The following is a 16,126-nucleotide window of genomic DNA, read 5'->3' as shown; positions in this document are numbered from 1 at the left end:
AACGTTCGCAAAAAGGAAAAAAGTTGCACCGAACGCCTTGCGACACTGTTCCAACTGTTAGACATCGAATATGCTAATGGACTTTGTAGTACTAGCCTGGGTCATTTACAATCGCGTTAATGAATCGTACTCTAATGTCTACGGTGAACTTAGCTGGTTTCACATCTGCTTTACATTTAATGAAGGGGGACGTTGATAAAATTCTGAGATGAAAAACGAAGACGTTCGTCCTTCTCATAATTGAAATATATTATCGGTACTCTGGTACAAGTTCTTCCAGAAGTTGGTCAAATAAAAAATGATAAGATGTTCATTATTAATTAATATCCATTAAAAAATTTTGAGAATGTTGGTAAAACGGGGAAAAATATTGTAATTTTATAATAATGTAAAATCTTTGCAAATATGTTATTTTTTTGCTTTCAAAAGAGAATAATTGTTTCCTACCCGAATCCTTGGAACTCCGGACCCATGTAGGACAGCAAATCTTTTTGAAAGTCTGCCTTGATGACTACACCGTCCACGCTGGGTCCAAATGCACTCAAAAATGTCGGTGGTTGAATATCAACCAGCATCAGCTCTTCTAGGCTTCGGTCTCGGAGACAGTCAACAATTAGTTCGTTGTCTTTGAGCAGATCCTCGGGGATCGAGCAATTAACTGCCCTGGCAAGTCTCAAAGCGTAAGAAACAGGATCGTCGACAACTGCCCACGACGACAAAGCGCTGCCTGATAATAGGATAGCTCTCTTGAATAAACCTATATACAGAAATTTAATATGTTCGTTTAATGATGCTGCAGTATATAAGAAACTATTATATAATACAAAAACCATTCGAGAAATTGAATACAAATTTTTGATAAGATAAAAAAATGTATTATTATTATTTTTTAACGCTTATTCAACCCTTTAATATCTTTTAACGTAATTACTATTCAATGACAATCTTTGACGTCTCGATAAATTCTATGGAAGTCTTTTTATAGAGAAAAATTTCTTTTAGCTCCATTTGGAAGTGGAGCATATCTTTTCTTTGTGTCTCCTGTTTTTAGCATCTCTGTGAGAGAAATATTGAAAATAATCGAAGGAATGGCGCTTTCCCCAGACGATCGTATATATATTAAACGAGCACATTCTAACCACGGCTACGGGAAAGAAAATTCTAGAAAAAGAGAACATTTTCGAAGAGAAGCTCGTTTCTGCTTTTTCTTCTACCATGAAAAACAACGGGGCAACATTTCTCTTGCCGTCTACCCTTTGAAAGTCTACTTTTCCAGGCGAAAAGAAATCAAGTTGTAACAAGAAATAGCCGTGAGATGCTTTGATCTTTCTTTATAGCCTGGGATATCTAGGAAACGTTTTCAAAGTGTCTATTCGAAGAGACAACTTTAATTTATCGAATCTTTCAAATTTTAGGTTAATACCTGTGGCTCTAAATTAATCCTTTTAGGAACTAATAACGTCTAGAAAAACTTCGCAATAAATGTTGCGTTGATTTACTGGAATTCGTTAATTTTCCCGAACCTTGTTACACGAACAGTACATGGAAAATTAATTTAGAAAAGAACGATATCGAGGTAAAGAAACTTAGATAATGACAAAATTGCTATTATATCGTAAGGATGTAGAGTGCCGATATAGGGCACGGAACTATAAATTACAACGAGCCTTTTTTGTAGACGCGCCACGGAGATCGGCGTTAAGGAGGAAACTTGTTACAGTCTGGAACAAAGGAGATGGAAATTACATCAGAAAGAACGATATCGTACGAATAACAAGCGCGTTGCGCTGGTTGTACTTATCGACGACTGTCACGTAGCAAGGATAATTGAGCTACCATTCCGTTCTCGTCTCGGTTTCGAATGCAAAAGGCTATAGAAATTTCCGAAGAAAATACACTATTGGTAAAAGAATCGTTTATGTATAATATATTTGTGTTCCTGTAATTTGTGTAACACTAAACGAAATGGATAAATAGATGCTCTGTGTTTAAAACATTTCAATCGAGAATAGAATGCCTTTATCGCTCCGATTTCGATCTAAACGATAGCAAACGACACGATTAGACAACCAATGTATGACTTCAGAAGAATGTAAGATTACAAACCTTCTACCCATCTACAACGATCCAATTGCAAGAACAAAGCTGTTTCGTTAACTTCTAAAGCCATTGCCTCAATTATACGCCTTCTGCTGGCCATCTTCGAGACCGACAATTTATCAAGACAGATTTATACCAGCAATTTCCGGCGGCCTGTATTCGGGAAGCCCCATCGACGTAACCGTCGGAGCAATATCGGTCGGGAATCGGCAAGGCTAAGCGAGAAATTCCAGTCTGACAGGCTGGAACGTTCGTTGGAAAAAAGACGAGATGGAAAAACGAACCCAAAGAAACACAGAGCCAGATCGTGGACGTTCCGCGGCCTCATAAAAGCAGGAAGTATTTTCCAATAGCACGTGAGAATACCCGTGACCACTGGGGAAGAAGAACGATATTTCACGCGCATAATATCGCGAGAATTTCTCCTTCCATCGTTTTCTACTTTTCAGCCTATTACGCTTTATCCCGTGTAACCATTTCTCGTTTCATCGTTGGTCGAGGAAGGACCGTTAACAGTTAATGGAACCACGTGAAAACTACTAGAACGAAGATAAAAGGGGAAACAAATGATATTGATAGCTGTATCATTTATATTCCAGCATTTTTACACTCTCTTGTAAATTGACAATCGCAAAAGTTTTTTTAGAATTTTTGCACATTGCTTCCCAGATTATTCGTTTCTATAATCTACCGTTTCTTGTCCCTTTTCCACCCTGTTTTGGCGTGGAGAATGCTTCAGTTTCTCTGATGAAAATTATCTTATCTTCGACACTCTCCTCTTCAAGAATGATACAGGTGGTTGGCAAAGATAAGGGAAGAATTTCTCGGAGATATGTGAAGAATTAAGGATGAAAAAAAACAGACGAGCGATCCGATAAGATTGTAAACCCTGGATAACTCGGTGCCAACTAACAGTCGAACCATCGAAACGTAACATTGAGCCATCAAAGATTCGTATACTCTGTTATATTCTATTCTCTTAATATGTAATTTTAGAAGATTTAGAAGAATACAAAAGTTATTCATATATTTCATATCTGTTATTCGAATTTTATAAGAGATTATTTGTGAATGTTTAGGATATAAAACTCCTTACGATATGGCGGAGAACCAAAATTTTTTACCCGCATTTCGATAGAAACGGTTATTGAAAGATTTAAGTAGTATAAGTCTGCCATGGATCAGACAACCGTGTCGCGTTACTTACATCTGGTATTCTAACAACTCGGAAACTTCTATCAAAATTATTTCTAAGTAATATAAATCGATATCAACTTTATTTCTACATTTTTCTCTTGGGCGTGTTGAGTATTACGAACAAGAGGAGCAAGAAGCAATCGATCTTTGGAATTGCATCTTGAGAAACGTCCGAGCTTCAACGTCGATCAGAAACCAGTTCGACACACATAAGCTCGTTTCCTTCTGAATTCTTCTCGAGAGTCTCGTTAGCGGTTCGTTCCAAGATCGAAGGAATCACCGAGAAGTATTGGATTCCCCCATTGAAAAAGAAGAGGCTTCGCGACCGTCGCCGTCTCGTTATTTATGGCATAACGATTTTTCTTTACTCTTTGCGCACATTCGACCAGAACATCGTAGCTCTGGTTAATTGTTTCGGCACAATCGGCGCGTGCAAACAAAATTATGAACGAGACAACGGTGTACAGAATTTAATCGAACCGAGAAAAACCGTAAGGAAGATGTAAAAATGGTTTCATGCCTTTAGTAACGTAGAATGAGAAACTGGACTTTTATCGTGTTACGCGCGAACTTCTCCAAGTTCGTTGAGATTCGTTGAGATTACTTGGCGAAAGTCACAATCGATCGAATAAACTTCAAACTTGAGAATAAGGGAGAGAGGAACGGCGAAATTAAACGTATTCTTGGTAAGCCTGATTTTTTTATTGATCTTTCAGTTTTAGAGAGAATTTCTTCAGAATTCATTCTATATAATTCGTTTCGCCTGTGGTTGAAAACTTAGTGAGATATTAAAGACGGTTTATGAAGCGTTACATTGTGAATCAATCGTTTATTTGAATGATTTATACGCCAGAAACACGGAGCATATTGTCGACAGAGAGAAAAAGATTACTCACCACGCATGACCGTCGGGCTGATGGCGAGAAAATGAACACAGGCGGCCCCAGTCCCTTGACCCATCAGCGTCACGTTGTTGGGATCGCCGCCAAACAGAGCAATGTGCTCTTTGACCCACTGAAGCGCCGCGATCTGATCCATCAAGCCATAATTCGCGACCCTCGCCTTGGTCTGAGGCGCCATGTTGGCGTTGAGAAAACCAAGCACGCCCAACCGGTAGTTCATCGTTACGATCACTTGGTCCGTGTAGCTGGCTAGTACACTGCCATCGTACGGATTTCCGCTGCCCCAGTCGTAGCTCTCCCCGTGGATATACAGCACTACCGGATGCTTTCTACTATTGTCTGCCATGCCTGTGTACAGAAACGTATCTTTTATCGTTTCCTTCCATATAAAAAAATGTGTAAAAGATATCCAAATGAGAAATAGAGATATCTCCGAGCCAGCTTAGAGATCTTCTTTTACCCGAGAATAATCTCTCCCTTTCATCTTTATTCATGCAATATACCATAGCACGCGTCGAATCCGATAACCGACATCGACGCGACGTAGCGACTAAAATATTAACAGTGTGCCGTCAGTCGATGTTTGGCAAACAATCGTCGAAGGAAAACGTTGCAGGCAACTCTGAACTCTCGTTCCGTTCAAGGTCCGTCGCAGCCTTTGTTCCCTTATCGTCGTCTCGTCTGGCTGAAGGTACAGCCCCGAGCAACGAAGGACGCAACGAAGAGTGGAGAGAATCGGAGGGTTGAAAGGGGATAGAAGTATGATGGCATTGTTCACAGCGAAGTCTGTCAGCGATTTACGGTTACGCCAGAGAAGAGAAGAGAAGAGAAAGAGAAGAGAAAGAGAAGAGAAAGAGAGAGAGAGAGAGAGAGAGAGAGAGAAAAAGAGAGAGACGCGACACTGGGAAAATTAACCTTGCGACAGAGAATGCTGGGCGTGACGAAACGTTCCAGCGGAAATGATGGCCCGCTAATGCTTCTTTGCTATTGTCGCGTGCTTCTGTATGACAGCTGGCCGCGCTCTAGGCACCGTGAACTGCGACATGTGTCGATTCGTACGCGGGATCGCGTGAAACGCGCTTGGCCGACAGAATGTAACGAGAAAACGCGTTGGCTAGCACAAGCGGCAGACTTTTGATTAGAGCTGGAATGTTTTACTGGAACGCGTCTCGTGATTGGATGCAAACCCGCAGGGAACTGCGGGAGTCACTCGATCGTTCTTCTATATTGCAGAAATTCGTAGTTGATTCGATATTTGTAGAGGATTGTAATTGGGATGCGAAGATCAGTAAGAAGGAAAATTGCATCTATCGTGATTTCTTTGAGACAAAATACAGTTGACAGTACGATTTAATTGTGTGGCTATTGTAAATTGTAGCAGAGCAAAATGACAGTAGTGCGAGTCAATCGTAAAGATTAGCTCCTCTAATCTCGCTCGTAACTATTCAATATTTGCGTTCATCAGCAATCACATTTTCCTGCAATATGCACTGACTATTTAGCCAACGATGAAATTACCAGAATCGTGGTGGTCAATACAGCATGAACTACCAAATACCGTTTAAATTAACACGGTACATATTTCGATGTTGTATAAGCTCGACCTTTGATCGATTTTATCGAAAAGGAAGAATTCCAGTGGTTCGCCTATATCCTATCGCGGAACACCGACCCCTATTCGAGCGACAATATCAACGTCCACGAGAAACGGGCAAGGAAGGAAGCGTTAAAGAAAGCAGCACGTGAACGACCCTCGTCGAAACAAAGACCGATGTTGACCGTATGTCTGGTCCTATAGAAAAGTTGCAGCCAGGGCTAAAGAGAGGCTTGCAGAGCCGAGACGAGACAGGGATGGTTGGCAAAAGGGATTCAAGTCTCGGTCTTCGACTCACGCTTCAGAAAATATAAAGTCTGGGACAGTTCGTCGCTCCGAGCGCTTGAATAACCGTGAAGGGCTTTAATTTTAACCCAAAGATTGCTAGTTTAATGTATTTTCATTTCCATTTTGCTCTGTTCTATAATTAATGCCAATTTATTTTATGCGAGTACCCGAGTAATTTTCTGAAATATTGATGCTGTATAATTTAAGGTATTCTAGACACGAAGATTGGCTTTTGCTACATGAATACTCGAGCGTTGAATAAATTGCCACCAGGCGAAATGAGAAACCAAGGTTGCAATTTTCATTTGGCATTCCTATTTTTAATACCTCTCCGTCACCGAGGCGAAAGATGTAAATTCACCACCCGTCAAATTTTCCGTTTCCTATGAACAAACACCAGTTATTGAACACATTACACTCTTTTCTGCCTCCCCACATTTCCTTCGGTAATATCGCGTAGCTATATTTATCTGATATTCTATAAATAGAAACGTGTATTACGTCGCAAGAGAAAAGTGAATATCTCAGTAACTTTTTTCAGTCTGTTCCAATCATACCTAGCTCCTCCGCTCCCTTCGTTTCTTCACTCCAACAAGTTCTTCCAGATACTATTTCGTTAACTTTAACCGACTTCTTCCCTCTGTTATCTTTCAGCTTTAATTATTCTTAAGACTCATTTCTAGCGACGTACTGTTATATATTACCGAAACCCGGAGCTTGAAAGCTTTTATGAAGGACCGAAGGAAAAGAACGACGACGATAAAAAAAATTAGAAAGGGTCTGCGTAATGAAATCTAGAACCCGTGGAATTGTAATCAGAAAGGCCTAACGCTTGGACCTCGCTGTAAAATTCATAATTATCGATCTCGTCCCTTTTAGACAAAGCAGATGAATTAAAAAAACATCAATCTTCCTCTACCAACCGCGATCAGTTGATTTTTAATAACTGCGATCCTTTTCTCGAACCTTTGCGATTGGTTATCTTTTTCCTCGGTCCCTTTTGACACACAATCATGTCCGAGGTTTTTTTTTAATTCGAAAGCTGTCGCGTGTCGGTTTCCTCTACCGAATTCCGCCCGTTTAATGGCACGCAGTCAGCCAATAAACCGCGTCGCAATTCTCGCGAGAGCTGGCTCAAAGGGGATGACGCTCGGTTTAGCCTCGAATACCCGTGATGCACGCACAGGCTACGTCGAAAAAGCGGTCCGCGGGTGCATTGTGTTGCGGCCAGTGCAATAATGCGGTGGCCCGCGTCCAACCCCTTCTCTAGTTCCACCCTCTACTCTGTCCCAGTGAAATTAAATTGCTGGCTGCGCTTAAGTAGCGACCCCTTCACTGTTCCCAGCGCAAATCTGGTTACTCGCCTTTTCGAAGGGATTCCGGAGATTCGTAGGAATATTTTGAGCGTTAAGGGTGGATTTAAAGCCTGTTAACCCTTGAGGACCGCGTGTCGATAAAATTTGACGATGAAAAGTAAGTACGTAGCGAGGAACTAGAGAGAAGTAATATTTCTTGGAACAATTTGGTGTTTAATGGTTTCTGCAATAATTTTTGGGGGGATATATTTTTGTGATTAGCTAATTTTTTTTGTATTTATAATTGAATAGTTTTGCCCTGTTCTATTTTTCACGACATTACTAAAGTTTTGTTTAAATTCAATCATAAAACCACGAAATATCCGACATTCCTAATTCAGCTGTCTGACTATCTACAGACAGATCTACTTAAAGTTGGACCACAAAACCGAAGCGCCGGAGATCTACAGAGATACACGCAGTCGCGTAAAAAGCTCGAACAACATCGAGAAACAATTCTCCACGATGTTTACTTTCATCCTATCCCGCATTGTTCACATTCTGGAGCATCGGCCCGTTTCATTTCCGGCAGATTTTCCTTCCATTACTTTCTCATCGCACTCGTACAAACTCCTTAACTCGTTTCTGCAGAACTTTTTCCTTTTCCTCGCCACATCCCCGCCGATCGTCTCCTCCCATCTCTCGTGCCGTATTTCTACCGTTTCTGAAATTATCCCAGGATCTTAATCAAGTAAGTACTTCGTTCCGAAAAGCGGAGTTGCCGAGAGGCGTTTAGCCGGGTTTTTTCGCAATAGTTGACGCACATCTCGTATAAACATCCAGTTTATTAATGCAACTTGCACATTTTTTCACATTTGTATGCACTTCAAAGTACTCTTCCGTTTGGACTTCGATTACTAAAGGAGAACTGTTGATTTCTTTACAAATCGCTGTTATCTCTTCGATATTGAATTAATTTTCTGAAGGCGACAAATTTGTGGAGATTGTTTCTGATTCGATGCGAATGAAATGTGGTCCCCCTATCCGACTATCTGTCTCCTCTAAGCCCATATCCATTAATCTCTTTCTGTTACTCTGTCAGGTCAGATAGTTAAAGAACAGTATCTTGCTGTGGGTAACCTGGCTCATTGATAACCATTACACAAGGGACCGAAGGGAAGAAAAAAGAAAAAGACGAAGGGTTTCATTGGAAGAAGAGAACCACGGGATCGTGTGGGAAGACAGAACCGAGCTTTCCTAACTGGCCTTTGTCGTCCACTGACAAAAGACAAATAACTCGCCTTTCATCTTGCCACCTACGGAACCGCAAAAAGCCATTCCGAGTTTCGCTTCATTCCGGACGCCGGACGCCGGACGTCCTCTGGATTTCGTTCTTCCTCCGCGAAAGTCCGAAAACTGGGACGAGTTAAAAGCGGTTTTCACGGGCCGCGTAGACACAGGGACAAACGAACGTGTGGGCAGGTCGTTCGAGGCCTCCAAAATACGTTCGGTTGCCTTTGAACGACGCCATTCGAGTGACTCGTCTTACACACGCGATCCCATTCGACGTTTTCGACGGTTTCTTTCGTTCGGATTGCCTCCTGTCTTTTGTTCCACGTTTGTTAGAATCTTTGTGGAATGGTCAACTTTCATCGTTGCTTTCTTTCTTCTGGTTCTTAGCTATAGCGTGTCTTCGTTACAGAATAACCGAGCGAGAAATGAAACAAGTGAGAAATTCTTATTTTAGTGAAGCAGCATAATACAAAGACGATGTAACACGGATAAGACATGGAAGAACGAAGATATTAGTTTGAATTCTTCGGTATTTTCTGAGATATTTGCATTTAATTTAGATTTGACGCAGTCCTCTGTTACGTAACAAGGATAGTGCGATTATCCTTTTTCGTGGTTACGCGATCGCAGTTTAACTGCGATTAAAAAACGTCGTTTAAGTCTATTACATATTTTGTGAAAGTTTAACTTTTGATCAATTACCTTGTATTGGGTGTCGACACTTTCATTTCAGCTAAACCCTTTAATCTTCAAACATAGCTGGGCAAGACATTCTTGTTACAAAACGGTTTCTTCTTCATTCGATGGATAAACTGCCAGGAACGAGGCCCGCGGGGAACAGAGCTTGAAAGAAATATTTCCTGGTCGTAAAGAAATTTGCTAACTGAAGTAGCTCGGCAGCTTGCGAGACGGCCAGGAACGCCCAGCCATGCTTCCGGTCCAACGGACTCCATCAAAAGCACCAGCTTCTTCTTCTTCTTTCGTTCTCTATCTTCCGTTCTCTAGTCGCTCTTCTTTGGCCCGGTCGCAGGCAAGTAGTGTTGCATATTTGATGAGACGTTTCACGGAGTCCTTTCAGCCGGCAAGTTCGCCGGTATTAGCATAGTAAACATGGATTTACGTTATGCCTATGCATTCGCGCGGGGATCAGGCGAACTTAGGCGTGTGCTCGCGCTGCGACTTTCGCGAACTATTCTCTGGCACGTACACGGTTGGCCTCGGTTGTCGCCGGCCGGATTTCGCCTCTTCCACTTTGCTAACTTTCTTTTTATCGCTTTGCTTCATGCCTCGCTGTCGAGTTAGTTGATTTATTTTAATCTTTCTAGTTTCTCTCGTCCTTCGTTACGCATATCCACCTCGTATTTAGAGAAATATAGATTTGATCAGTATACTAATTAACTGGATTTTGGATTTACGTTTCATTTCAATTGTTGTATCGTTGATGTATCTCTACGCAGCTAATTAATATCGAACTAATATCTCGTTGGTATTTGAACAATATCGTTGAATCGATTGCTAGGTGTTCGTGTTCTATACGCAGAACGTGATATTTTACCTAATTATAATTAATATTACAATAGAAGCTCTGATTTTACTGCAGATAAATAAAAGTAGGCAGAACGAAACTAGGATACGTTGTAATTTGCCCAAGTTATCAAACAATAAAAGGATATAATAGCGAAAAATTCAAGAAATTTTTGTCAGAAGGGACTTGTACGAATTTTACTCGAATCTCTTCAACCTCTTTTGCAGTAGACATTAAGGAGGTAAAAAAGCAGCTTCCATACAGGGCAGTTTAATTTCTCATTTGCACGGAACTACAACAATGTCTGCATACGGTAGCAATCGGGCGAGACATCGTCTCCATAGTGTCTTTATCCTTGATTGGATGCTGGCCCGAATCGATGCGCTTCGCTCTGTCTGTCCTCTTCCCTTTGAATTCCCTTACTTCCTCGAAATCAACCTCCTTGAAACTATGTACACGGAGTTACACGTATTTACACGCCCTGTTCGAGCATCAGGTTTCGCACGCTTGCTCCTGCGCATAACCAGGAACGCGAGCACCGATAAAATTAATCTGTTTTTGGTGGAATGACGATTTACTCGGAGAAGGTGCTTCGTGGTTGGATTGAGTTAAAGCGAGATCGTTGTTCCAGCTACAGACGTAGGTAGATAGAGAATTGAGTCAGAGCGAACAATAGTCTGAGCACTTTGACGCGTTTCAAAGTGTGTGAGTTAGTTAAACATTCTGTGAAGTAGATGTTTGCAAAATTTACAATTACCTTTGTGCAGCGCTTGAGTTAAGGCGGGCAAAGTTAAATTAATTAACGAATAGATGAACGTTTTACCGAGACGTTTCGAAGTCGCTTTGCGTGTTTCAATACGAAATTAAACCATTTCGTTGCAAATTAAAAATTGGGTTCATTTGATCGGGTTAATTGAAATCTTAAGTATTTCTGGGAGTCTCTTAGTAGCCCCAAGATTATTATTTTGATTACGGAAGGTATTAAACCTGAATATATAAACTATATTTTGCTATCTGAATATGTACGTACACATAGGGTCATATACAGAGAAATCTTGTACAAGTATCTGCACGACTAAACGGCCAACCCTCCTATCTTGTACATATCTCTCGTGGAGCTATTTGCATCCTGCATCTTTCGAAGATAATCGAAATCGATCCGCATCGTAAATGGCGAACTTTCGCTAACAGATATCCGCTATACTTGGCGGATGAATGGAACGATTACCTTACTTTGCAAGAAAGGAATAAAAGACCCGTTTAATTTGGGTATGTTCAAATTATCGATGATAGAATTATTCCAATGAAAAAGAATGCTATTATACATATAAGAATAACCATTTTGTCAGTTATTAATTGGTTCACTTGCTTTTTACTAGACCCGTTAAAGCATTTTCAGCTGCAACAGATATGTCAAAGGACGCGAAACAAAAACGTACTATAAACGATCAGTTTTTGATACAGGGCCGACAGTGTGGTTTACCAAAGGGGTGAAACTTGGCAAGCCGACCGCGACCAGGCAGAGTCTCACTTAATCGAGGTCGCGTAATTTAAGTTAAGCAAGTCGTAAAGCTCGATTCGTAATTACATGCATCCGTTATGCACCAACACCGGGCCATATTCGTACGTACGTGCGTAATCGAAAATCGTTTAATGGCAGGAACCAATGGCCGTTTGCCCCGCTAAATTGTTTCGGCTTCGTCGTGCTTTCTTTATTTTCTCTCGCACGCCCGCCTTTCTTTTCTTTTTCCTCTTGCCAGCAGCCGTAGCGGATATTGGAATCGTTCGAAATTTAATTGAAGCTACACCGATGCACAAATCCACGTTATATTTCCGCTATCTATTTGCCTCTCTACGTGTCTCTCTTCTCTTTTATTTATACGAGCTTTTACCCGGTTTCGTCCAAAAATAATTCGGTCTTAGCTTTTAATTTAACCATTGAATCACAATTACGCGTAAAATATTTTCACAGGTATTTTAATCACGAGATATTTTCGTTTCGAAAGCGGAGCATTGGCAAAAAACGATCGCACAAAGAGAACGAGCGGTTAGTGACTTGGCCTGAAGGCAGCGAATGGCTATTGATGATACACGCGATCACGCATCGATATCTGTAACAGACAGCTTTTCTGTTACAACGCTTTCGATTATTAAATTGTTCATCGGTACCGCGGGACGATGCCAATTAAAGTGCGTGCTCGTGTGGGTAACGATAGTTAGATAACAGGCTTCTAGTAATATGGAAATACGGATAATGCGATTAAATATTTACAGGTTCGTGTCTGGTCGAACACGTTTTACGGATAATTGAAGAAAAAATGACTCGATCGAAAAAATTGGATTTGTGATCGATCAAGGCGTTCGAAATTCGTTTTAAAACATTACCGAGGGATAAAAAGGCTATGAGCTTGTTCTTTCGTTTCATTCATTTTCATCTACGAATCTCCATATATTTGGTAACTTGGAAGAAAATTTGCACGTTCAGATTCAGTATGTATGTTGACAATATAAAATTGGACAATATTATGCAACAGAACTTGCATATCTGAGACAAACTGAGAGTGTTCGATCTCAACTACGTCTGCGTCGAATCTTACACGCGTGAGAAGTCGCAGCTGGTTACATACAAATCTATCTAACTAGTCTGTTGTTTCTAATGCTCCCCTCACTAAAATTTATTCCGCAAACTCGGAAAACACACCTTCTGGCAATTGTCAATTGTTTCGCCCTCCATGTATCCCACTGGTTGCACTCTGTCGAAAGCACCGCTTCCGGTGAATTTCTTGATACTTTGTTTAACTTTGTTCAACACTTGTATACTGGCTGATGCCTTCTTCTTCGGAGAACTATCGTTGCTAACTACTTTACTCAGCATCGCAGTTTCGATGTCAGCGGACGTTCCAAATTTTTTAAATCGTGTTTCAACGATACGAATGCGAACAATACTCGGGAAAGGAAACTTGGAAAATAAAACTACAAAACGTCTTGGTTCGAAAAAGAAAACTTTAGGCTCTGTACGATGACGACGAACGTAAATTAAAATAGTTGATCTGATGTAAAACGATGTAAAACTCTTAATCGATCACGGTATTCTTGCGTGCAATATCAAATACACGAGCTATAGTGTTTAAAGGAAGTTAATATTATCAACTACCAGTATTATCGAATCATCAATGTTTCTTTTACAATATCCTTTGTATCGTTGGAGAACAAAGGTGGTTGAGAATTCGCACTAGAAAATTCTATTGTACCTCGTTTAACTTTAACAATTGCGCAGAGAAACTCGTGGTCCTTTTAAAGAAACGATAAAATAATAAAGGGTTAAAACAGCAGTGTTTCGTAAAAATTCAAGAACAGAAATGTTGAAACGCGAACGAGGAAAGTTTCGCTGTGACAATGAAACGAAAGGAACGCACACGGGTGGCCGGATTGCCAAGGCACGTTTCGAGTGCCAAACCTCAGGCTTGGCCGGGCTTATGCGCGTGGAACGCCGCAGCTGGCTAAATCCGAATCCGCCTAACCGCTACGTGCGCCTCTCTTCGCTCGTTAAATGTCCCGCAGAGCGAGCCGTAAGGCGGCCATCGGCCCGAATCCGCTGGAGGCGTGCTCGTGCTGCCTCCTCTCAACTTCGTTTCTCTGTGTTTAAGCGAGTTAAGCCGTTCTCCTCTTGATTCGTAGCGTTCCGCGTTGCAACGAGCGACGAGAATCGGTGATTCAGCGTGTTCACGCGCTAGGATTAAACAGAGTTTGGCTAATAATCCACTTCTAATTACAAGTTTCTTCGGTTTTCCTTGTCATTAAGCAATTTCGCGAATGTTTGTAAATCGTGGTCGTGAATTTTGATGGGGACAGGAAGCGCTGCTTTTTATAAGCATGAATCTTCGATTTTCTTATCGTTGGAAGGTTTTGACAGGTACGTAGGAGAAAAGAGTGTTCAATAAGTAATGACTAGATGAAAGGCTTTTTCTTCGAGAGCATGCTGAAGTAAGATAATGATAGCTCAAGTAATAGGATTCTTTTGTGCTCCGAGGCCCCGATCTTCCTATACCTCGATATCGTCAGACATTGTTATAGCATAATTTTCAATAGTCGGTGATTAATTTTCGAGATACAGACGGAAGCAGCGAAGGCTGAAGTACGAAATAAAGTTCGGATGTTCGATTTTTTTTTCTCCTTGATAATGCGACTGGAAGATTTCACAGCATTTTTAAATTAAAGTCTTTTGAAGGAACTTGAAAACAAAATATGAAATCGAATGGTCAACGAGAATTTCCCACGTGACATTTTATTAAAGCCGTGGCGCAATAACTGGGCATCAGATGGTGGGCTGGCAAGATTCGTTCTCGCGGTGTAAATTGTCTGCTGTAACTTCTTTTTTTCTTTTTTTTTTTTTCTAAAAGGAACGCACCCATGGGAGCGTCAGGCAACAGTCGTAATTCCAATAGAAGTTCAATTCCATCGGATTGTTACGTTTTTATGCTCGATTACTCGGTAACCGTTCAGGCATCGATGCGTTTCCTATAGATGCAGGAATGTGCGCCCGCTCATACTCACAGAGATATCGCACGGTAACATCGTGGACGATAAATCAATTAGCTGACTTTCAATGCCATGAAACCGCGAAACTGCACCTCCAAGAGAACACTCAAAAGGTAGACAAAAAAATGGGCAAGGTGTGGATATCGATTTATCGTCCGGTCAGCGGTTTGTTAAATTTTTTTTGCTCAAAGTGGTCGCGTTTCTCTCTGTTCCACTGTTATGGACTTTCTATGCACATTCGATTGGTTATTTTTATGACTTTCAAGTCCACTTATTGGCAAACGCCTCGCGTACGAGTTCCTTTTAATCCAGGTAAAAGTTTCGTGCTTGAAAATTGCGTTTGCAAACGAGATTACGTCTATATATGTATATATCTTAATACAAATCGACGAATGACATCATTCTTCAGTCTTCGATAGTAGAAGAGCAACGCCAGCAGTGTCCGCTGTTAATATATATTTGTATACGAGATTAACAATTCGATGGTTTCAACGTCGTAGAGATTAAGTTATTCTCGTCATCTTTGAGCTTAAACTACGATCGCTGAGTGTGTTAAGATGTGTGGTCGATTTTAATTAACTTTGTAATTACAGTTTAGATACGTTCCATCTAATCTGGATAGCTTAAATTACCACATTGCACCATGGTGACTATAGTTATCAGCATAACTATAGTAGGTGTTAAATAAACGCAGAATCTCTTGTTGCTTTGTCATTCCACCCATATATCACGAATAATATGGATGAATAACTAAAGTTTTGAAGGCGATTTTTCTGAACACAGCGCTGCAAGAAAATGCACGGCAGAATTATTCGAAAACTGCGTGCTTCGACTGTAATTCACTTTGGAACTGCGAGCAATTTCGATAAATCACCAGGCAATACCAGCCTTCCTCGCTTCAAGCCGCCCTGTGTGTTTGAAACACTTTCACGTTATTTCTTCTGCGTGCTAAGGAAGAAATGCGGCAGAGAGAGAGAACGAAATTTGGGAAGAAACGACGACGAGGGACAGCGAAGGAGAACAAGGATCGCTAAAGCACACAACTTGCGTCTCCAGCTTAGAAAACCACCTTGCCGCTGGTTTTATAGGAGACTTAACCTCGTCAAGGTCTTAACTAAAAGCGTCACGTACTGACGTGGGCGCGAAGGGAAAATACTGCTCGTGTTCTTCATCGTTTTAGGCTGTCATAAAACAAATGCCTTCTTCGTGTCAACCTTAGACGATATACACCCCTTTGACTATTTAATGAATAGAATAAGAATAATTGTCTTTGAATCTTTTTCATGTTCAGATTTCATTAACGTGACGTGTAGAGAATGGTGGATAAATTGGTCCGGTCTTTTGGTTCTGAAGGTTCAATTAAAGAACAAAAAGTGGGTTATGAACAATTTCC

General features: G+C 40.9%; 1 protein-coding gene across 3 annotated transcripts in view; it reads right to left on the bottom strand.

Annotated features, from left to right (window-relative positions):
* The window catches only part of NLG-4 (neuroligin 4), a 261,998-nt gene that overhangs the window by 99,599 nt on the left and 146,273 nt on the right, over positions 1-16,126 (bottom strand). For all 3 annotated transcript variants that reach the window (XM_033345629.2, XM_076621322.1, XM_033345630.2), the window contains exons 5-6: positions 4,194-4,547; positions 448-757 (exon numbers count right to left, since the gene is read on the bottom strand). In XM_033345629.2, coding sequence (XP_033201520.1) covers positions 448-757; positions 4,194-4,547 — 664 coding nt within the window. The remainder of the gene's footprint in view (positions 1-447; positions 758-4,193; positions 4,548-16,126) is intronic.

This window comes from Bombus vancouverensis, chromosome 9, assembly GCF_051014615.1.
Source record: "Bombus vancouverensis nearcticus chromosome 9, iyBomVanc1_principal, whole genome shotgun sequence".
Lineage (NCBI taxonomy): Eukaryota > Metazoa > Arthropoda > Insecta > Hymenoptera > Apidae > Bombus > Bombus vancouverensis.
Note: the sequence above shows the minus strand (reverse complement) of the source record. Positions and strands in the feature narration are given on the sequence as shown.